At 46.5% G+C, this 23222-nt stretch overlaps 1 protein-coding gene across 1 annotated transcript in view; it reads right to left on the bottom strand.

The window, feature by feature from the left end:
- The window catches only part of LOC144106454 (ATP-binding cassette sub-family C member 3-like), a 124538-nt gene extending 102086 nt beyond the window's left edge, over nt 1-22452 (bottom strand). The window contains exons 1-3 of the mRNA XM_077639273.1: nt 22318-22452; nt 6320-6454; nt 3660-3721 (exon numbers count right to left, since the gene is read on the bottom strand). Of these exons, the coding sequence (XP_077495399.1) occupies nt 3660-3721; nt 6320-6454; nt 22318-22347 (227 nt within the window). The 5' untranslated portion in view covers nt 22348-22452. The remainder of the gene's footprint in view (nt 1-3659; nt 3722-6319; nt 6455-22317) is intronic.
- Between the last annotated feature and the right edge of the window lie 770 nt (nt 22453-23222).

Below are 23222 nucleotides of genomic sequence, written 5' to 3'. Positions count from 1 at the left end.
AGGTGCAGATCCGCAGGCGGTCGGCTTTAGTCCACGCAACGTGAGCGAGTGGCATATTTAACAGGCACACAAAGCTTTCAGCATATCCGATTGAGCTGACAGCAGCCAGTCATTGAGTGCCCTCCTGAACAAGTCTCACTCTGTGATATGGCAACAGCCCTTACGGCTGCGGTGTGAATAAGGATCTAAACCGATAACCAATAGATGGTGATCGCTGCCCAAAGTGAATTTCTCGGTCCCACGATACAGGGTATACACCACACCACAATATTAAGTCTGGAGATTAAGGATGACACTTTGGATGACCCACCGGAGAGTTGTTGTGCCTGGGGAATTTAGAAGCAGAAACTCTTCCTCGTTAAAAGTGTCCAGCACTACATTTACCGCACACTAGAAGAGGAGAAATCCCAAGTCTTATGCAATGCATTGAAATCACCGCCAACCAATATAGGGCGTCCCGGGTATGCGCCGCGAAGGTGAGCTATCCATCCTACCTGTAGGCGAGGAGCACGATGCAAGAATCCCGTCAGTGCGGGGAAGGCGAACCAGCACAGCCACAACTTCTTGCCAATTGTTGCTCCGAGACGCCAATGGAACTTCAGTCTGAGGGTAACCAGTCGCTATGTGGACGGCGGCCTTTCCAGGTGTTCTGGAGGCAGTTCTGCAACGGCTGTCTGGGATAGATGGGCAGGAGCAGGCCGTAAACGCAGAAAGTGCGGGCACAGCATTAGTCTCTTGTAGAAGTAACGGCCACGCAGGAAGTTTACCTAAGTGCAGTCAGTGACGGATCGCGCATGTCTTGTTCTGGAAACCCCAGCAGTTCCAGTGTAAAACATATCGGTGGGTGTTCAATGTTTAGTTCATATTTAGGGAACCGTAGGAAGGTTAGTTATGAACACCTCTGTCAGTTGTTGCAGTTGTCACGTCACGAAGTGGAGCAGCTCTACAGACGTCAACTGAGCAGGCTGTGCTGTTGCACAAGGGGCAAGCGATGCGTGCGCATCTGACTACGTCACAGGAGATGGGTGAGTAATTGGCGACTGGACGATTGGGCAAGTAAAGCGCCCGTTTTTTGGAGAGACGTTGCAGTTCCTCCTGCAGAACTGGAAGCCTTTTATCCAATTCATCAATGTGCTCTACAGGTTGCTCTTCAAGAGTCGATTTTTGGGGTGGTTTAGCTGAATGTGCTTTGCCTTGCTTCAATGCTTGATTGTACGCTTGGGTGGCGGTCAGACTTTCTTCAATATCACGTTGTGCGGTGGTTTCATTCTCGCTAAGTTCCAGTAGAGCAAAGCGGTTCGATCTAGGCAAGACACGACTTGACAACCCCGGCATTGGGTTCGGGCGAGCACCCTTGGAACGTTTACGCCGCTTCTCTATGGCACGACGCTTCACTGGGCAGTCTTTGGAAGCAATATCGTGATTGTCCTTGTGACAATGCCCGCAGCGATGTTGCACGAAATTCGGAGCCTCCTTAGAGGTTACTGCGGAATACGGGCAAGACGCTGTCATATTTCCTTGCCGAAAGCAACGATAACAGTAAACGTTTCCAGGTTTGTAGAGGTGGTGCTGCAAGATGCCCCCATAAAATGAGATGCGAGTCGGAGCACATACAGGTCCTCTCCAAAGTGACAAGAGATGTACGTCCCCGGCCCATGTAGCGAACTTACACCACTTTATGTGTGGAACATTCCAACGAAGAAACAATTTCCTCGGGTGCGATGTCTTGGTCTGCACACGACACGACATAACGCCGAAGGTATGAACCAGATGCCAGATTAGAAGGCAAGAGCGGAGGCTAGTTGTATTTCATACTAATAAAATCGCACGAAGCGGTACTCAACGACGTGACCACAGACTGGCTTGAACATGTAAGCTTGAACTGTCACGGTGGTCGGAACAGAGGCATGCAAAGTCTGCCGTTCGCGGAGGTGGTCGACGTCGGATAACGAGCGCACTCAAACGGTGACGGTGCTGGTGGGGCGGTGATTTGCAAGGCCTTGAAATTCATGTATTTCAAGGCACTTGTCAAAGGTCGGTTGAAGGAGATGGTGTGACAGAGTGAAGGGCTCTGGGAATTTCGACCACCTGGGGTTCTTTAATGTGCACTGACATAGTAACTGAAATAATTAGTTGAACAATTAATTTTAGTTACGCTCAACTAAGTCATCAAACGACTAATTAGTTAAGGCGAACACATTTCCCCTGAGAAAAAAGGTTGCTAGTGATCCAGAGAAATAATCGGCCCGTCTTGTATTTTTCAAATTTTTTTGTTGGCCCCTTTAAACGTGCCGCGGAACAAGCACAAGAAGTGAGTGCCGTAGCAGTTTCGTTGAACTGACGAATTTAATTACTGAAATAGGTAATTATTAATTATTTCATTCGTTTATTTATTAGAGATTTCGTGTGCTCACTAGGCTCTCTACCAACAGGACCCACGTCTTCAGATGCTTTAGAACCGAAGTTAGAGCAAAAACATGACCTAGAAACGGCAAAGGCACAAAGAAACGAACCCGCCGCAACCTAATCGGCCGCAGTAATAGAAATGCTTTCGCATTACTCCACTTAAGCAGACTTAAGTGCACCCCTGGAATTTTACACTGCGATGTGGTGTTGACGTTAAGCACGTCTGCTGTTCGTGTGCTTTTCGGAGTCCCTCGAAGCTTACGTGTACAATACCCGACCAATGCACATCGCGCCGAAGGCCATATGCTAGAGATGTAGTCTCCAATGTATGTGTGCATGAGCGGGCTCAGAATTTTTTTTCGGCGGCGGCCGTCAGTAAGTTCATGTAGTTTCTTTGCCACCGACTGAGCCTTTTCCTAACGTACACGTTCGATTCAAAGATGCGCTGCAGCAACGATGCAGCGGAGGGTATCTGTCTTTTAGTGGGGTGGTTTTTGGCGGCCAGAACGTGCACTTTGCTGCTTTAACTGCCAAATCTGTTTTCGGTTTCCGGCGTCACTGCCTGTCTTTGGAAGCGGCGCCTCTTGTTGGTTGGAAAGCTCCTTTTCAAATACGTCATAGAAATCACATCAAGGTGCTCTTTTTTTCGACGGTGGTTTGAATGTGGAAAGGTTTCTGGAAATGTTTTTGCGATTTTCTCAACAAAACGGCCGCAATTATCTAATTAAAACGCATTGCTAGTGATACAAAGCAATAATCTGCCCGTCTTGGTTTTTTTATACTTCCTTTGTTAGTCTCTTTAAAAGTGTCGCGGAACAACCACGAGTAGTGAGTTCCATAGCATGTTATCCAAGCCCAACAATGTTCTGGTTAACGTGTCTGCGTTTCCTGTGTCTTATGTTCAGTCACAAAACTGTATGGGCGAATAGAAACATTCTTTCATGCACGCGACAGGATGTTTTCTTGTGATTGATACATTTCGTCACTTTTTACGAAGGGGTCACTGTCAGAAACTGTACGATTCTTCAATGTGACATAAGGCGGGCCATATTCGCGCTTCGTCGGCGGCATCACGGTCGGTAAAAAAACGGCAAAATACGGTAAAAAACTTGGATGTCTTCGAACGATTGTCTCAGTTACGACCGAAGGACCTACTGCCCCTTCAACATCCAAGAACGTAGGCGAGTGAAACTGATTTTGAACTAGGGACATTGAGTTACAGAAATGTTGCAAAATACCCTCATTGTACTTACCGGATGAGCGCTGTGCAGGCTTGTCGGGAGAGCACTGACGACGTGTCCTCGTCGACGAGTGTCTGCAATAAGAACATACAGCCGTTCCACTTCAACGGTGCTCATTACTGTTAAACAGATTCAGTCATTTGCACCATTAGAAAAAAGAAGCAACTCAGATTTGAAACATCTGCTAGTTGATGAGGCCTAAGCGACGTAGGTGCTGTCATTTCCAAAAGGCGAATTGATTAGAATTCCTATTGTTTAAAATATCCGTTACCTACAGAGTACACCATTTACATGCAGCTACTCAGTGTACGTTAAGTAAAATAAGAAGTCGTGTATGGCCTGAATAAACAAATTGACCTCAAGAGGTTCAATAAGCAATATTCCCGCAAATAGATTCGCAAAGCTAATTGCAAAAACTATAAATTCCGTGCACCTAGATAAAAAGTACAAAAGCTATTTATCGGCTTTGCGAACCACAGGAAGCACCTTGCCTGACAGACAGCAGCTTCCAACAGTGCATGCAGGAAAGACATATAATGAGTCAAAATAACCTTAAGCTCCACACCTTAAACTTTGCTTGCCGTCCTTGTGTACTATCTTTTGTATCTCCCCATTTTGTCAAACTGCCATGTTTCGTACAGTGCTGAGTGCCGGTCTTATCTCTACATTTTTAAATAGCACCATTCAAAGGCGAAAATGGATTTGCCGAAAATAGTTTAACATGACTACGTTCAACTACTTGACACCTTCCCTTTCTGACTGCATTTATGTTCGAATTCTACCTAAAACAGGAGTATCGCAAGACTGTGGCGAGGAACATGCATCCAGCAAGGTCAAAACCTTAGCAGAAGAAAGGCGCTACATTGACGCGAATTTGAACAAGAGGACAGACACAGGGGCCTGTGTGCGTGTTCGTGCTCATTGTCACGTCGAGGCTTCAGCTTTCCTCTATTAAGCAGACGGCGCCAACTACGCAGAGAGCATACTTTATTGAACATAAAAATAATCTTTCTGGGTCTGATACTGGCTACATGAGTGGCACGTGACGTCAGGAAAGACACGATACAGCCCAAAGCATTACTAATGCTGTGCAGGTCGCAAATGCCGATAAATGGATTAGGAGAGCGCTCCGGTTTCCGGAAGCATGACGGCCGCTGTGACCTAGGTACAACCCATATATGGTACTCCGCTTTAGAGTTCAAACTTGGTTTTAGAGCATAAGTTTATCAGAATAAAATAAACAATTGTCTGCCAACACTGCCTCACTCTTCCACTGCAGAGCGTTAGCTAAGGGTCCTTCAAGTGTTTATATCGGTGTGTTCAGCAAACGACGAGAACACCAAATAAAAACATCCGCTGATGTTTCCTTTCCAGAAACATCCCTTCCAAGACAAAAGCAGCGTCATCGACATCAAGGTTTTTGCTCTACTACTGCGAATTACAACTACCATCGCTATATAGGGTATGTTTCCTCGTTATAACGATTTATTAAGTTTATAAATATGTGTATCACAGCACGACGAATCGTTTTACACCATCCGGAACCCCCTGCGACAAACGGTTTTTTTTCTTTATGTGGGTTTAACGTCCCAAAACGACTCAGACCATGAGGGACGCCTTAGTGAAGGGCTCTAGAGATTTCGACCACACGGTGTTCTTTAACGTGCACTGATATCGCACAGTACATGGGCCTCTAGAATTTCGCCTCCATCGAAGTTCGACCTCCAAGGCCGGGATTGAACCCGCGTCTTTCGGGTCAGCAGCCGAGGGCTGTAACCACTGAGCCACCGCGGCGGCTCCCTACGACAAACGGTTCGGCAGTAATGGCCGTCTGACGGACCTCGGAATGCACTGTTTGGGCGCGGAAAGGTGGTCGATCCGAATTACACATATACATTTGACTTCATCTGAATTAGTAATTTTATGCTCAGGAACATGCCAAGTCATTTGACAATACTTCGAACATTCTGCTTGAATTGGGCGGCTATTTTGTACAAATGGTGGCCCTGTGTGCGTCCCACTTTGATGGCCGCTATACTGGCACATACTATTTATTGTACCGAAAGTGTAGGTATAAACTGAAGCGCTATGCGCCCACTGTTGTTACGTGATACACTGTGGTCACTTGATAGCTGTTTGCGTCACTTTCACCTTCGTTGGAGAAAGTGGCGTCCTTGACAAACGTTAATAGTTAGAGCAAAAACTCTTAGAAAGCTGATATTTCTGGTTTGGTTTATAGGAGTTTAACGTCCCAAACCGACTCAGGCTATGAGGGACGCCGTAGTGAAGGGCTCCAGAAATTTTGACCACATGGGGTTCTTGAACGTGCACTGACATCGCACAACACACGGGCCTCTAGAATTTCGCCCCCATCGAAATTCTACCGCCGCGGCCGGGATCGAACCCGCGTCTTTCGGGTCAGCAGCCGAGCGCCATAACCACTCAGCCACTGCGGCGGCTGCTGATATTTCTGTAAAAATGTTTAAAAAATTATTTTCGATAACTACACCTACGTTCTGATTTCGCAAGCGCCTCTTTCGGGCTTAGCTCCGTTAGCTACCTTTACTCGTGCTTGCAATACGCATAAAAGCCAGTTCATTCATTTGGTAGATCAATCCTAGTTTTCTCTTTTCAGTGCTGCACAGCGCCACTGAAACGATGCTGCAACTTACCGCTGTCGAAGTTGGCTTCTTTATAACCAAGTCTTGCACTTCCGACGCAGCAAAGTTGCCAGCCACGGTAGTAGCGACGAGAAGTGTCACAATCACGACATTGTTTTGAAGCTCAGTTACTGAGAGTGTTATTTCCTGAAAATAAGCAGTACACAAGAATTGTCCATTGTTTCAACATATTTCGCTATCTTTAAAAGTCCGAGTGGCACCTCACATGACAAGGCTGAAACGCTGTAAGTGCAAGCGTCATTGCTTTCTCCCATCTGTGGTTCGTATCCCCATCTTCTCCCTCTCTTTTGGCTCGTGCACTTCAGCAAGAAAATCCGAACAATAAAAAAATGGGAGAGGGCAATAAAGCTCCGCCTTAAGAGTATGACACGTAGTCTTTATAGGTCAATGCACATATAGGCGGCATTGGTCAAACTCGATTTTACATTGAAGATCCCTGGCAGTCGCCATATCACTCCTGGAGCTGTGATGCAGTGGTTAAGCGATGCGCTATTGTCCTGCGACGGAGCGTACCGCCACCAGTGGGTACTGTGAGACCAAGTGGGCAATTCGCTGATCGCTGACAACCCTGTGGGCAGGTTTTGATGACGCCGCCAGGTCACGTGACATAGGCGGCGCGCCTAGCTTGCTTCCGCGAAATTTTTGTGGATTTTTTGTGCACAATCAATTAGGCCGATGCCGCCCACAATTGCGGCTTTTCTGTGATGCGGGCTTCGTAACGCTGTTAGGTTAAATATAATTGATTTAAAAAATGCAACACTCTGGAACGAAACACAATAAAATTGGTCAATTATTTAGGGGAAACCCCCAAGATGGAGTAGATTTGTAATAAGGGAGTATTTCTTCAATGGCATGCACCCAAGAGCAGCCATACGGCTAAAAAGGAAAGCCATACAGCTTTCTCAGAAACTTCGTAGTTAAAGAAAAATTCGTCCTGGTCCGGGGTTCGAACCCGGGACCACCGCTTCACCGGAGCAGTCGCTGTACGAACTGAGCTAACCGGGACGGCAAGCTTCAGGTAGGGCGAGAGCGAATTGATCAATAACTCGAAGTTCCAAATCTTCGAATCTACAATTACAAATCTACTCCACCTTGGGGGTTTCCCCTAAACATTTGACGAACACTTCCCAGTTCGAGTTATTGATCGATTCGCTCTCGCCCTACCATAAGCTTGCCACCCAGTTAGCTCAGTTGGTAGAGCGACTGCTCCGGTCAAGCGGTGGTCCCGGGTTCGAACCCCGGACCAGGACGAATTTTCTTTAACTACGCAGTTTCTGAGAAAGCTGTATGGCTTTCCTTTGTAGCCGTATGGCTGCGCTTGGCCCAATGAAATGTTCAAATGCCCTGCCCTAATATGTCAAATCGCTCTCAAGACGTCTAAACACGTGACACACTGCCACTTTTCTTCAGTCAACATCGTCATGTGTCCGCTGGTTAAATAAGTTGCACAGATCCTCGTACGTTACCGAAAAAGTGGTAGGGTGCTAGCATAGCTAAATCAAGTAGACGTGCGAAAGCATGTGCTTAGCCTCGTTGGCATGTTTGCTGGGGCGGTGGCACGTGACAATATTCGACTCAAGTTAGGCTCTGATCGAAGTTAAGATGATCTGATCTGTCCGCACCGCATATGGAAGATGATGAACACGACGATGAGCGACGCTAAGCGGGACAGTGTGTTGCAGTAACACGAGGAGTGATCGGCTGCGGCAAGAGCATAGGGCTCTCGGGCAGTGGCCAGCGAAGCTCATCGGTTCGCGCGCCGCCGCAGGTTCGAAGCCCAATCGCGGCAATTTTCATTTTACTTCTGCATGGACTATTGCTATGGCAAGTTTGGACAAGGTCATCCTCAAAGTAACCTTTCCATTGGCTGCGGCTTGCGCGACGCTTCACCGATGTGACCTAACCTTACCCGAGTTACTCCATGGCTTCACAGAATATTTTTCTTGGGCCGCGTTAAGTAGTATTTTTGCACGCAAAAACGACTGCTCGGCAATGGACAAGTCCAGAATTACGTTTCTTTTATAAGTGACAGCTCCTTTTGTGACTGTGCAGTGGAAGAGGTCCTGACGCAAAAATTTTCCAGCTTTTATTCCTTCTAGCTTACCTTATTTATCGCGTGATAAACGCCAAAATTTTCGATAGTAGTAAATGTTGATAAAGACGACGATCTGTAATACACAGCACGAGAGTGTGTTGCAGTTTAACACAAGCTGTGATCGGCTGCGACGAATCTATAATCTCAATCGCGGCAAAATTTATTTCATTTGTTTAGCTACGGTTTGGCCAACGTCCCTCTCAATGGCAAGCTTCACACAAACTCGGAGAGCCGGTTAGACCTCGGGAAGTAATGCTTTCGCACTGAAACACCGAACAGCCGTTGCAATCACCGTACTCGAATAGCCTGGTACGATGAATAGACAATATAATTGAATGATATTCGCAAACTGCGCAGCGTAGAAAGCCAGTTTTAACAATCGCTGAAGCAATAAAGCATTCTGTCTAGCACCGTACAAATATCCCTGCTGTAGGGAAGGCGGAATAGTGACAAACGAGTCGTTTCTTGGGTGTCTTATAGTAGGCGAGCGTGATGTATGGAAGAATGAGGCCCCTGGCCTTATAGTGCGCATCTACATACATCGACAGCGTGTCGGCGACCGTCATGTTGAGCCTTTCGGCCAGCACATTTGTCTGTCAATGGAAGGCGGTCGTTTTGAGATGTGTCGTGCCAGTTAATTGAAAAACTTCACTCATCATTTGATAGTGAGAGCAGTCCCTCTATTATTATTGGTATGGAATGCAGCGGCATGCCAAAGGATGCTCTTTTCAATGAATAATAGGGTGCATTCAGGTGCGTTGTCATGCGGTAATGCTTTGGCGTCAGCATAGCGAGTTAGAAAATCAGTGGCGGTGATTATCTCCCGGTTACCATTCGAGGACAAAAAAAAGGTCCCAGGAGATCCATACCGACCTCTTCAAAGGGTGAAATGAGTGGCTCAATGAACCAGCGGGCTAGAAAGGCAGAACCTTTAGGTATTAATCTTGGGAACAAATCTTAAAGTTCCGTTTCACGATAACGGCGAGTCGTGGCAAGTAGATTTTTCGTATTCTGGAACGCCTTCGCGAAAAGCCCAAGTGCTCGACGTATTTCACGTAGTGGCACGTATAGAGTACTTCCTCTCGGAAATCCGCTCGTGCCACCAAACGTTAGGTTAGCAACTGGAGCTTGAGCTCTCCTTACAAAATACACAGCTTCTCAGAAAGAAATAGGACAGGCCTCGAAATAAGCAGCGAGGAATGGACGTGGTTGAACCCTTTAAATGATCTAAATAGGTAATAACTGTGCCAGCTCGCTGTTCAGCAGCTACGCTAGTGGAGCTGATAGACCTACGGAAATTGCTGCGGTATGAATAGTCGGTGTCAAAGTCGACAGGCGCACGTGTGAGCATGTCGATTTCTTCGCACATGAGCGCTGATCTGTACAGCACGGTAAGACAAAGGCGTTGCAAGTGGAGGCTGCAATGACAAGTGTCTCTTTCAACCTTCACTCCCGTTCTGTAGAACTGTTGGCTCCAGCGTAACCACAGCAATATGCCGAATGATGACCACCTTCCGTTTGTTTTTAGAGCACCGAAAACTCAGTGATGTCTCTCGATATATCGGCATGTGTTCTGAGCGCACGGCCTGCCAGCAGCAACGATTGCCGAATTCCGGCTTGAATACAGAGTGTCCTTCGCCTGTTCGTCGAAAATGCGTCAGGCACTTATCACTGGACAACACATCTTCACGTACGACGATGCACGTCCTATGCGACCACAACCATGCTGTGTTTTGGCTAAAGAACACAAGGCAATTCAAACTCAATATAATGACATGATGGCAACTCAATATAATGACATGATGGCGTCATTCAGCGCTCTAAAGGTACACGATGTTTACCAGTAGGCCATCTCAAAAACAAGGAGGGCACAGTGCACTTTTTGTAGACGACAGAAAGTTATACACTGTTACGAATAAGCATGTGTACCCTTTGCCACGAACTAACGACTCTCGTGGTCGACTATGGCTAGGCGACTATTTTAAACCATAAATTTGAAGAGCCGATATTGACAGATAGATGTGGTAGACAGGGATTGCTAGAATGCTGTATTTGTAAAACACAAATTGAAAATTGTCTTTCAGGCAAGGAAATAACGCAGTTACTGTTCCACATATCTCTGTGGACACCCGAACCTCACTGTAAAAGAACGAATAAAGAAGAGAGTGAAATAATAAAGAAAGAAAGGGGTGCCGTAGTAGAGGTCTGCGGAATAATTTCGACCACCTGGGATCTTTAACCTGCACTGGCGTCGCACAGCACACTGCGCCTTTCACGTTTCGCCTCCATCGAAACACGACCGCCACGGTCGGGTTCGCACCCGGGTAATCGAATGACCATTATGAATTCTAATGGACTTTCGTGTGGCTAGTGTTCGGCCCCGGTGACTATCCGGCCTATGATGGATACTGTCCTCGCTGGTATTACGTGGAAAACCTTGCTAGTCTACCTAGATTGTGTGACTGTGCTCTAAGAAACATTCTAGCAACACGTTCACGGTCTTCCCGTCAGAAGAAACCTGCAATGTGGAGGCTGTTTTTGTGAAAAAAATGACCCCCTCCTGACATAAACATGTTTTACTTCTGCTTCTCCAGAATGAACGAAAAGTATAATAACGAGCAGTAAATTTTAGGACAGCGCTTGAACAAGTACCTATAAGGCACGCACCTACTTTCTCTCTAAGTGTCACCCAACGCTGCTTTTTCCGCCTCAAGCTGGTGCTTCAACTTTTTCGCTCCAGTTTGTTGCAGTACCGTGCAGAGTAATAACTCTCACTTTTTCCCCTGTAAATCTCACAGCACTCCTCGTAAATTTATCCCAGTGCCATCGGCTGACATTGATTTTCAATGCAAACCAATGACTTCTACAATTCTTCCCCTTCTCTTGTGCCCCATTTCCTTCCCGCGGTGTGGGTTCCGGCTGCGCTCTATGCTGATACCCATATTGCCACGGACCCTTTTAATCTTCGGTGCAGTTGCCACTGCTAAACAATTATAGCCGAATCCTGTGTTGGGATTCAGTCACTGAGCACTGTGCAACGCACGGCAACGACGATTGACCAATATGAAAAATCTCACTCGCTCTGTTTGCTCGAGAAAGCTGGTGTAAAAACAAAACGTGATTTATATAATGTAAAACTGCAAGATCCCTATGATGCGCGATCTAAATAAAATTTTCTCGCTTATTTAAATTGAGAATGCAACAATTATATTTTCGTCAAATAAACCTTCTGGAATTTAAGAAAGATAAAACTTGCATAGTGGGCAGCGTAAAAATCCCAACTATCTTCCTTGGTGTGGCAGATGTTGATTAACTGCTGCATTAGTCTCAAGTTGGTAATTGGCTCAAGTTTCGGTTGCGAGCATGTTTGCGCCTCACAACACGTCATCTCTGCCGAGATTACTCGGCACAGATGCCGCATGGTCTCGTCATGTGTAGTTGCCTCCCGAATACAGCTTGAAATTCTTTCACTGTTTGCCACTTACGCCCAGCTCAGGCGGAAAAGAAGTCCGAACTTTATACAGATTTTCAGTATTTTCATATATCGCGACACGTGCTTAATCACTGTTGAGGTGAACTTTACTTCCAGAAAAATTGGAAACTACTGTTGCTTCTATGCAAAACAACTGGAAATCGTTTTGACTTCTCAATTAACGACCTAATGACCAACACAGTGCTAACAATAGTGCTGTAAAAGCTTAGGTTAAGGTTAAGGTTGTATTCCACGCCACCTTAATGTAACACTTAATATAAAATGAGCTCGTAATCTCTACGCATATTGGGTTTCTGCAAGGACATTCTGTGAAACCCCTATGTTTCGATCGCGTCGCTCGTCATAATACGTTCCATCCTTCGTCATTTCATATATAGTTCCGCTTTTCTGCTTTCAATAAAGCATTTCATCGGGTTGCCTGCCGAGATTTCTTAGCGAGCCCGAAGCTGGCTAAGTTTGGACAGTAAATGAGTGTGCTCCAGAACGTCTGACTCACAGGCAGAGCCTGCAACTCTATAGTCATTGTTTAATAGGCCATAATTGCAACATCCAAAAAACGACTCTCTTGTCGTGTGCCAGATCTTTTTATATAAAATAGAAATCCGCAATGTTTATTCAAGATAGACTACAAGGCCCGAAAGAGCATTCATTAAAGGCACAGAATGCATTAGGTACAACAGAATCAAGTAGAGAGCTATAATGCATAACATGGGGCGCAAAAGAACAAGGGAAAATTTTATACAAGAAAGAACGGAAAGCAAAGCATAGTTTACGTCCAAGGTACCTAAAATTATAACAGATGAAGTTGCCATAATGCATTAAAAATAACAAATGGAACTAAAGAAAAGCACTTGTCATAATACAAATGTGAACAATTCAAGAGGCACAAACTACCAAAGCATTAACGCAGAAGCAACTAACAAAAACACGTCATGAGACCGATGATACATTTTTAGAAATGGCATCAGCTGAAATGATACTGGCGCAGCTTACCTTCGAATGTTTGATGGTTGCGGATAGATGCTATAATGTCGCGACGATCATTCCAAAAAACTATGCAATGAGGAGTATCTAGGAATATACCGGGTTTCTAGGGTTCCTTCTCTCAGAAGTCGTTTAAAAGTAAGTTATAGTAGGCATGTTGAATATGTGTAACGCTGCCGATGCTTCAAAGTAGCCCTGATTCTCTAATTATATTGCTATAATTTAGCGTCTATTACACAGACAAAACCGCTAATGCAACCTTTGTCCGTAAAGTTCCGAGACTGAGTTCATTAAAAAATGCGTTTAACATTGAAATCATTTGTGCAGAACCCCTTCGAAATAGTCTTCTACGCAGTCTATACACAGCTTCTAATACTTCTTGAGGTCTTGGAAACAATTGGAAAACGCTTCTTTTGGCAGTGCCCTCAGCACTGCGTGGCGTCTTGAATGGCCTCCACGCTCCCCATCCAGCGACCTTTTAGGGCTCTCTTGACACGAGGAAACCGGCAAAATCGCATAGGCAGAGGTCAGGCGAGTGTGGCGGACGGGGAAGTACAGTAATGCTGTGCTTGGCAAGAAATTTTGTCACGCTGAGAGCAGTGTGCGGCCTTGCGTTATCGTGGAAAAAGCTTCATTGTCCAGATCCCCATAAGTCAGGGCGACGGCGTCGCAGTGCATCACGCATGTGTTGGGCATGCGGATATAAAGCTCTTGATTCACGGTCTGCCGTTTTGGGATCAAACTCGTGATGTATGACACCTCTGGCATTGAAAAAAACTATCAGCATCGTCTTTGTTTTGGTCTTCTGTCGCCGCATCTTTCTCGACGCCGGAGAGCTTATGGACTGCCATTCGGCGCTCTGCCTCTTTGTTTGAGGATCGTATTGAAAGCACCATGTGTCGTCTTCAGGAATGATGCTGTCGATGGATGCAGCATCCTTCTCTGCCTCGGAGAGCAAATCAGCGCTCACTGATGCCCGCGTGTCTTTCTGGTCCTCTGTGAGGAAGTGCGGCTCAAGGCTGGCATTCAGCTTTCGTTTCCCCAAGTTCTCACGCAAAATTTGGTGGCATGTTGTCTTACTAAAGTCGACAGCATCTGATAACATGTGGTCTGTAATAGTGCGGTCCTACTGTACGTTTTCCCTGATCCGAGCAACGTTGTTTTCAACTAGAACGAGTTGGGCTAGTTGGTGGTGATCCAGTCTTTTGTGGACAGCGCTTACAGAACACGGACAGAAGACATAGAAAGACGACGTCATAGGCGCTGATCAGCGCCTGTAACGTCGTCTTCTAGGTCTTCTGTTCGTGTTTTTGAAGCGCTGTCAACAAAAGAAAAGCGCGTTTTTTTTCATTTCGTGAGGTTCAAGGGCGCCCCTGCCTTGCGTCGTCTTCCACCGAAATTCTCCACGATTTGAACCTCATGTGCCACTCGAAAACTCGCGCCCGCGATAATGTCTCGTTGCCGTAAGCATTACGAAGGAGCTCATACGTCTGTGTGGCTGTCTTGCCAAGCTTCACGCAGAATTTTATGTTTACACGCTTTTCGAGGTGGACGTCCACATTCGCTCAGAGTATAATGCGCAGACTAGTGACAATGTATTTTACTACATGTAGTGCCATCTAGCGGCCGCTATAACAATTATTATAAATAGCTCAGTTAGCCCCAAAAGATGGCGCACACATATGCACCTATATTTGTTCTGCATAATTGTTTCTAGAGAAAAAAATAAATCACTCTCGAAACTTTACGAACAAAGTTGTACATGTTGCCCTGATTTCACGTCGTGAGCCGAGAAGAGAACCGCTTCCTTTCTTTAAGCTTCCGAGTTCATTCTTGCAACATATGGCTCCCTAAAGTTTAGTAAAATAAACCAAATGGTAACCAACCTGTTATGACCACCTCGATGCAGACAGAATCAAATGGAAAGGAGCCGCTGCTGATGTGTTTGGTAGTCTACGTTGCCGTAAAATTTTGCAGTGGAAACCGAGAAATTTATTCAAGGACATCAAACCCATTCACAACCCACTTCCCCATTCCCCCATTTCCCTTTTAGTCACCCCCTCAAATCGCTTCCGAAACTAAATGCCGTTTTTCAAAATCACTCCCTTTCCTCGAACCCCTTACCGATGAACATTCCAGTTAAAGGACTCGAAACCGACCAGCACACGGGCGCCTTAGCGTTTTTCCTCCATAAAAACGCAGCGGCGGCTGCGTTTTTATGGAGGAAAAACGCTAAGGCGCCCGTGTGCTGTGCGATGTCAGTGCACGTTAAAGATCCCCAGGTGGTCGAAATTATTCCGGAGCCCTCCACTACGGAACCTATTATCCTTTCTTCTTTCACTCCCTCCTTTATCCCTTCCCTTACGGCGCGGTTCAGGTGTCCAACGATATATGAGACAGATACTGCGCCAATTCCTTTCCCCAAAAACCAATTATTATTAATATTATTATTATTAAACCGACCAGATTTTTTTTTACTGCTTTCAGTGGCTACTTCAGTGAGTATAACAAATTTGAGAGAGTTCATGTGTTGGAAGCATGCACTAAAAAACATTTCTATCCCATTCGACAGCCTAAAAAATGTCCTGGCATTGACTTTGACACCCCACGTTACTTGAGAATCAACACAAAAATATAGTCAGCAAATAGGTTCTCTCTCAGTAGCTATAACGTCCGAAGCCTAGCAATTTAGTCATAAGTGTTATCTCATCTACACCATTCATTTGGACGGCATTAATGGCCACCTGTTATCTGTGTTCGCGTGAAGAGCGGCGTCGCACTCATACCGAGTTGGTGAAAGGCTGCCAGGTGAATAGGGTGTGTTTGCAGCAGGAGTTAAAGAGGCTGACAACTGTAGCTGAATTTAGTTGTTTGAAAAATTTCAATCGCTGGCTCTTTCTGTCATTGATAATGTTGTTGTAGAAAAAGGTGCATTCCTTGCTCGAAAAAAAATAGATCTGCCAGAAGGCAAGTTCGTGCAAGCTGGGTTCAGAAGCGATGCAAACAAGGAGGCTTGCCGAGTACGCGTTATGCACAGACGTATCCTCGCTACCAGGATGCGGGGCAGAAGCCATTGCAGTACCCTAGAAGGCCGTTCTCCAGTACTCGTCCCTACAGAACTTAACGCTAGCAGCTCCCCGAATATCGAGAAGCTCGCCATAGCAACAGCTATAGGCCATTAAGCACATTACATACGGGCGAATAATACAAACAGGCAAGCTATAGCCCTCAAAGACTCTCAGGAAGCATGCAGACGCTTTATATAAGGTTGCATCATTCATACCGCCGCACGACTAACGAAATGTACACTTGGCGCCTCCGCCTGCTGCTACCGCATCGTCTGGGAATGAGCCGGCGCAGGTACACGCCTGTCAACAACGGCAATAGGTTGCCTCAGATACAGTTAGGGGCTCGGCCCAGAGTGGGGGCAGGTGCTTACTGGGTATTTCTCGTACGCAGAATATAAAAGGAGGTGCCTCCTCATGTTCCTGTCTTGAAATAACCTACACGCCTTTCTTTAGTATACATGCTGCCCAAATTATGCCTTATGACAAACCTTCAAATTTTAAAAAATTCTGCTGGTGCCGTGAGAGCCGCCGCATGTACCCCACCCCCCTCAACTCACACCCTCGAGGGAAGAAACTGACCTATATCGGCAGCTACACAGAGACACCTTCTTCTCTGAAAACCGACATATCGAACACCCCACCGACCCCTATCAAACATGCAGCGATTGCAGTCTCACCAGTACAAGTGGTGTGAGAATAGCAAGTGGTGTGAGAATGCACCAAGGCCCCTAACCAACCACATTATCGACACTCCTCAAGGGCCTCATGGGACCACCGGCTGTCGCTCCTTTTGCCTGGCCAGCAACTTCTGCTGGTCCGCAGTGCGTGCGATATTACAGCCAGAGCTGACGTTCTCCTCAAGGTCGGGTCAAGGACCCATTTCCCAAGAATTCCACCCTGAATATGCTGAGCACCAGGCCAGGGGAAGCTTGTACCCATTGTATCACCAGTGGGTGGGTACTCGGCGGCACTGGGGACCGAATCCCGCACCTTCGTGTGAGGCACACTGTAGCATAAATTCTTTGTACTTTGATCTTTTGGGAATTTTATTAAAGTTTCCTCCCACTCTTTCCCTCTCTTTCGTTCGGTTCAGAAGGGAGTTGATGCCAGTTATGACTGCCCTCAGGGATCTATGAGTACAAATCTCTGACGTAACGGAAGTAAGCTTGCTAAAGTGGCTTTAATTTTTTTTTTTTTGGGGGGGGGGTTAAAACCGCTGTTTTTAATTAGGGTTGTCTCAACTATCAGAAAACGAATATTTGTAGCACAGGCAAATCAATTAACTTCTGTGAGCATTTAACCACAGTAACCAGAGATAAAGGTGCATACTGATACATAAACCAGCGTGCAAGATCTCTCCTGTACAACAGATGGCTGCAGAGTGATTTGCTTTTTCCTCTCCACCGCGCAGTTTTATATTTATGAATACTGCGATCTTGTACACAAGATCATAGCAGGTGGGAACGTTGTGTTAATATACAGAATTACAAACAAAACAAAATTGCACATAGAAATTAAACAAGAAAATACAGCGACAAGGTCAATTAACAACAATCAACAATCAATCAAGAGAAAACAGAATATGCACGCTTCAGTGCAAGGTCATGGTTCATACAACGTGTCGAAGATACGAACCGTGGCATCGCACTGAAGCATGCGTACGTTGTTTCCTTTCAGTACCAAAGATATATTTCAGAACTACAGTTAGTGCATCCGCGTTCTTAACGCAGATGCAGTCGGCGGAAGATAAAGAGTCTGTGACGCCGTCCAATTCATTGCCTGCCTTGAACATTGACTGATTTATGTGCTCCATAAACCATGCCATACATACCATAAATAAACCATACCATAAAGTGCGAAGCCTTCATCTGAGTTACGTGCTTTTAGGTACAAAGCCTTCATCCGGGAAGTGAGGCATACTCCAGTCCCGGCTCCAGACGAATTTCGGCTATATTCCGGTGCAAGCTTATAACGTGGACTTCAATCTCAATACGACGGCATTTTTGAATCACACTCTCTTCGAGATGCGCTCCTGCTATTGCCATCCCGGCCAGAGAAGTTGAAGTGAATTCTCTGCCATCCTGAGCCGCAGAGCGGAATAGCCGCTCAGACACCTCGGCGGTTGTTTTTAACCGAAGTTTGCAGCGAAAAAAAGGATAGAAATGTAAAAACGAAGACCGCCTAGCTTCGTGATGTGTTTGAAGGGAACCCGTAAGGATGCCTTATTCATGTTAAAGTATCAGATGGCTCGTCAACACGATAACCGGGCGTCGCCCAAAAAGAGGCTGCGTTACAAAACTCGCAATTGATAGAAGCGGTTTGACGTCATAAAAGGCTGAAAAAACGAATTGTTAACCAGTAATTGTCCTAACTACACTAACAGCTGTGCTTTGTCCAAAAGAATGAATAGATTTAGAATAGAATTAGAAGAGAATAGAATAGAGTTACGCTAGAATGCACCCAAGTTTCCTAAGTGCCGCTAGTAATATTTCAGAACTCTGGTCAGCTAAAGCGCCAACACTAAATGATTGTTAGGACAGTGTGGTACAAAAGTCAAAATACCCTAATAGTGAGCGGTTGGTTAAAGCACAAAGGAGGAAAGAGAAACGCACGGGCCGAGAGGCCTGTGCACTGGCCACTATCATTCGCGCGTGCGCATGTGAGCGAGTTGGAAGAAAAAACAGGTGACAAATAAAGGAGAAACGATTATATCCAAGAGACTGAGTTTCGCCAGCTGGCATTACCGGCTTATTCAAATGATACGACGCTATAGCTTAGTAAACCCATCTTATTAAAATCATGGATGTGCTGGAGCACTAATAAAAACATTCGACTTGACATTGCTCGCACTGCATCGACATTAGCTTAGAACGCGCCTGTTCGAGCGTGATCGGGCCATTATTCAACCAAGAACTTCCGAGATATACCTCCCAAGCCCTGCAGCAGAACATGAGTGTAGAGCTTGCGTGTTGAACATGTTGGACGAGCTCTAGCACTGAAGATTCATTTTACTGGGGTGAATCTGCCAACCATAGGAACCGTGGACTCAACTCAGTGTAGGGATTCGGTAAAAAAAGAAAGCACAACATGCTGAATGCGGTATGTACAAAACAATTTTTTGTGAAATTCTGTTTTCTTCCCCAACGGAATGTTCCATATGAGCTCCTTGTATAGAATTATGGGAATATGGATACCAAGTAACATGCATCCTGTATGCACGGAGTCTATTAGTAATCTACATAATTTTTACATGGTTCTCGTACAGTGTATATGAAGTAATATTGAGCACCTAAGTTTTCATGTGTAGCATGTGTAGAAGCGCAGGAATAGGTGATCTATTCGTCAAATACAGGTTTAATGTAAGTCAGCCTTCGTCCTGACTTCTCTATGCGTATCAGCTGTAGGCGCATCACGGCCAACGTATACTTGCCGTGATATCCCGATGGGACGCTTTTCTATGATTAACAAATAAATTCAGAACTGTTGAAAAACATGCCAGCATCACTTACCCTGTACTGTATAGAAACTCGGGCGGCTCCGATTTGCTGCAAGCGCTCGTATTCAAGCGGCCATACAATTCCCCCCCCCCCCCCAAAAAAAAAAAAATTTTTACGCGATAAACAAGCTTTGTATCTTCGAGGTAACCCTTTCCATACTTCGAGGCGTCTTATCATACTCCGGCTAACTTTCAGTGCGCAAGAACTTATAATGGCCACTCACCCTGCCTGCCTGCCTGCCTGCCTGTGCCTGTGCCTGTGCCTGCCTGTGCCTGCCTGCCAGTGCCTGCCTGTGCCTTCCAGTGCCTGCCAGTGCCTGCCTGCGTCTGCCTGTGCCTGCCTGTGTCTGCCTGCGTCTGCTTGCCTGCCTGCCTGCTTGCCTGTGCCTGCCTGCCTGCTTGCCTGTGCCTGCCTGCCTACCTGTGCCTGCCTGCCTGTGCCTGCCTGCCTACCTGTGCCTGCCTGTACCTGCCTGTACGTCTGTGCCTGCCTGCCTGCCTGCCTGTCTGTCTGTGCCTGTCTGTGCCTGCCTGTGTCTGCCTGTGCCTGCCTGTGTCTGCCTGTGCCTGCCTGTGCCTGCCTGTGCCTGCCTGTGCCTGCCTGTGTCTGCCTGCCCGTCCGTCCGTCCGTCCGTCCGCGTGTCTGCCCGTCCGTCCGTCCGTCCGTCCGCGTGTCTGCCCGTCCGTCCGTCCGTCCGCGTGTCTGCGTGTCTGCGTGTCCGTCTGTCCGTCCGTCCGTCCGTCCGTCTGTCCGTCTGTCCGTCTGTCCGTCTGTCCGTTTGTCCGTCTGTCCGTCTGTCCGTCTGTCCGTCTGTCCGTCTGTCCGTCTGTCCGTCTGTCCGTCTGTCTGTCTGTCTGTCTGTCTGTCTGTCCGTCCGTCCGTCCGTCCGTCTGTCTGTCTGTCTGTCTGTCTGTCTGTCTGTCTGTCTGTCCGTCCGTCCGTCCGTCCGTCCGTCCGTCTGTCTGTCTGTCTGTCTGACTGTCCGTCCATCCGTCCGTCCGTCCGTCCGTCCGTCCGTCCGTCCGTCCGTCTGTCTGTCTGTCTGTCTGTCTGTCTGACTGTCTGTCCGTCCGTCCGTCCGTCTGAAACTGGTTTTGTGGCAGGCTGCTCATCTGCCCACCGGGTGGTGGGCTACCGGCCCATCATGTCAGGCGGCAGCCCATTTAATCGTCAGAGGCTGCTCGGGAAGAGCAACCTGGGTCGCAACCCAAGTCACACAGATGGCAGCACCTGCCTTAGCGCCTGTATTGTGCCACTGCGCCACTGCTTTCCAACCCACCGGCTACACTTTGGCAAGTAAGCCATCCGGTGGGCAGGTGAGCAGTGAGTCAGCGCCTCAGGTTTTCACCTGATTATCACCACCTTAACCTTTGCATGTAAGCTCCCCTTGGTGTTGCCTTGTCCTCCTTTCACTTTTTGATGAAAAAACGCACACTACAACAACCAGCTTAACGAAGCAGAGCAGCGCAGCACCGAAACGCATTATGCAAGGTCACATATCCGCATTTGGCGTAAATCCCAAAATCTACTGACAATATTTTTCCGTGCAAACAAGATGTGCCAACAGATGAAAACTGTTTAACACTGCACATCCCAGAAGTCTACATATATATCAGATGTTCGCATACTACGTACTAACAAGTATCCCTGGACCCAGCGCTATGGCGGTAGGATTCAAGTCACCTAATGGAAGTCAAAATCCTCAGGCCTTGGCCGCAAATTTCCATTGACGAGAAAACCATCAAAACGCTCTTAAAATACCTATTGTACACTTGCCTGGGTACCGGACTACAGACCCTCCGGAAGCACCCTCTTTTCTCACGGACGTATCTAATACTGTGCTCTGATCTTGCATTACTTTCATCTCTTTCCTTCCCTTCCTTAGGAGCCGCCGCGGTGGCTGAGTGGTTACGGCGCTCGGCTGCTGGCCCGAAAGACGCGGGTTCGATCCCGGCCGCGGCGGTCGAATTTCGATGGAGGCGAAATTCTAGAGGCCCGTGTACTGTGAGATGTCAGTGCACGTTAAAGAACCCCAGGTGGCCGAAATTTCCGGAGCCCTTCACTACGGCGTCCCTCATAGCCTGAGTTGCTTTGGGACGTTAAACCACCATAAATCAAACCATTCACTTCCTTCATTCTCTTGGCCACATGTGGGATTGCAAAGTGGGAACTGCTTGATTAACCACCATGCTTTTCAATTATCTTCTCCCTCTTTCTCTCTTCGCATACTAGCTATGCATATAGGCGCTTCCTTTATAGTCAGTTTCTTTTATAGTCAGGCTAGGTAAACAATTTCTGTCACAACTTGTGGGCAGCGGCATAGCAGGTACATCTTTTGACTGGAGTTTTTCTGCTTCATTAGATAGTGCGAAGGGTGCAAAAGGTAAAAATGTAGAGGCTCAGCTTTCGCATCCTGAGGAGTTTTAGTATTGTAACAGCAGCTTCAAATAGAACTGGAGGCCTTGTCCACTGCGACATTGAGCCTATAACTGTCACAAGAGGTGTCACACAGTGCTAGACGAGCTAGAAAAACTCCCTTCAGCAGCGCTTGCATAAGTTTGTCGTAACATTTTGCTCCAGTGTCACCACAAGTCCACCAGTAAGCTTCTTCTTTTTTACGACAAAAAGCATTGATATATTTTCGGAGATTAGGTAGCTTGTATGTAAGAACGAATTAATACATTTATAAACTCTCTGAAATGACTATGCCCTTTTATAAAGAAATAAAACTTCTTTCGAACTTTTCTAAACCTACGTCACTAAGAGCAATGCAATTAAAGGCTTTCGCAGTACTGTATCTTCAGTTTCTAACAACTGCACGCATCATACGAATGTGGGAAAGATGTGCTAACCTCCACCTGAAGGGCCATCGTGCACAGCATGAAGGCATCTAATACGCAGGCCGTACACAACAGGCCTAGAAGAGCGGCAGCAAAGCCCGAAGGTGGGAGGCAGCGCCGTGAGCGGCGCCACAGTAGGATGCCTAGAAGCGCCTGCGTCATTGTAGAAAAAAAAGAGGCCATGCAGCCTCGAATACGTAGCCAGAACATGTGTTAAGTGCGCGTGCTTTAAGTGATACAAAATAAAACGGAGGGCACTGGATGCCTTAAACATATTCATGCAATTTAAAATTAGTCAGGCTGAAAATGTGAGTGCACTGCCAGAGCTATTTTCCTTAGCCTGGGAAAATGCGGATGAAGGAATGAACTTGAGGTAAACTGTTGAAAGGACAGCAGCAACCGTAAGGGTCGTCGCTGCCATATTGGATTGTTAAATGTATGAAGAGAATAATTTCAGCTCAATTAAGCCGCCTATCCTCGCCCTCGGCTTGAAATCTTAAACACAAAAAGTGTTGTTTTTTGCATACCGCAGTTTTTTTTATGCAGTACTCGAATACAACAGGTTAATTACCTGCGGAGTAGCGAATGTTCTACTGGTTTGTCACATCAGTGCACACCATTAAGGACACATGAATCAAAGGGGCACGTCACAGTGGGAACTTAGGTAGTTAATTTAAACAATAAAACATTCAAAGAAAATGATACTCACACCATGAACGATATATGGCACAGTTTGGAGCACACAAGGCAAATTTTCTGGCGTGCTTCACAAGTGCGAAACTCGACATAATTCTTCTAGATTGATTAGGAACTGATAATATTTGCAATAAATCAGCAAAAGCACGTTAATGTTGACAGAATTCAGCAGTATCAAAACGCGGCAAACTTAGCTTAAAGGAAAGGCAAGGAACGGTTCA

The sequence above is a fragment of the Amblyomma americanum genome, chromosome 10 (genome assembly GCF_052857255.1).
Source record: "Amblyomma americanum isolate KBUSLIRL-KWMA chromosome 10, ASM5285725v1, whole genome shotgun sequence".
Taxonomy (NCBI): Eukaryota; Metazoa; Arthropoda; class Arachnida; order Ixodida; family Ixodidae; genus Amblyomma; species Amblyomma americanum.
This window is presented reverse-complemented; position numbering and strand designations above follow the sequence as displayed.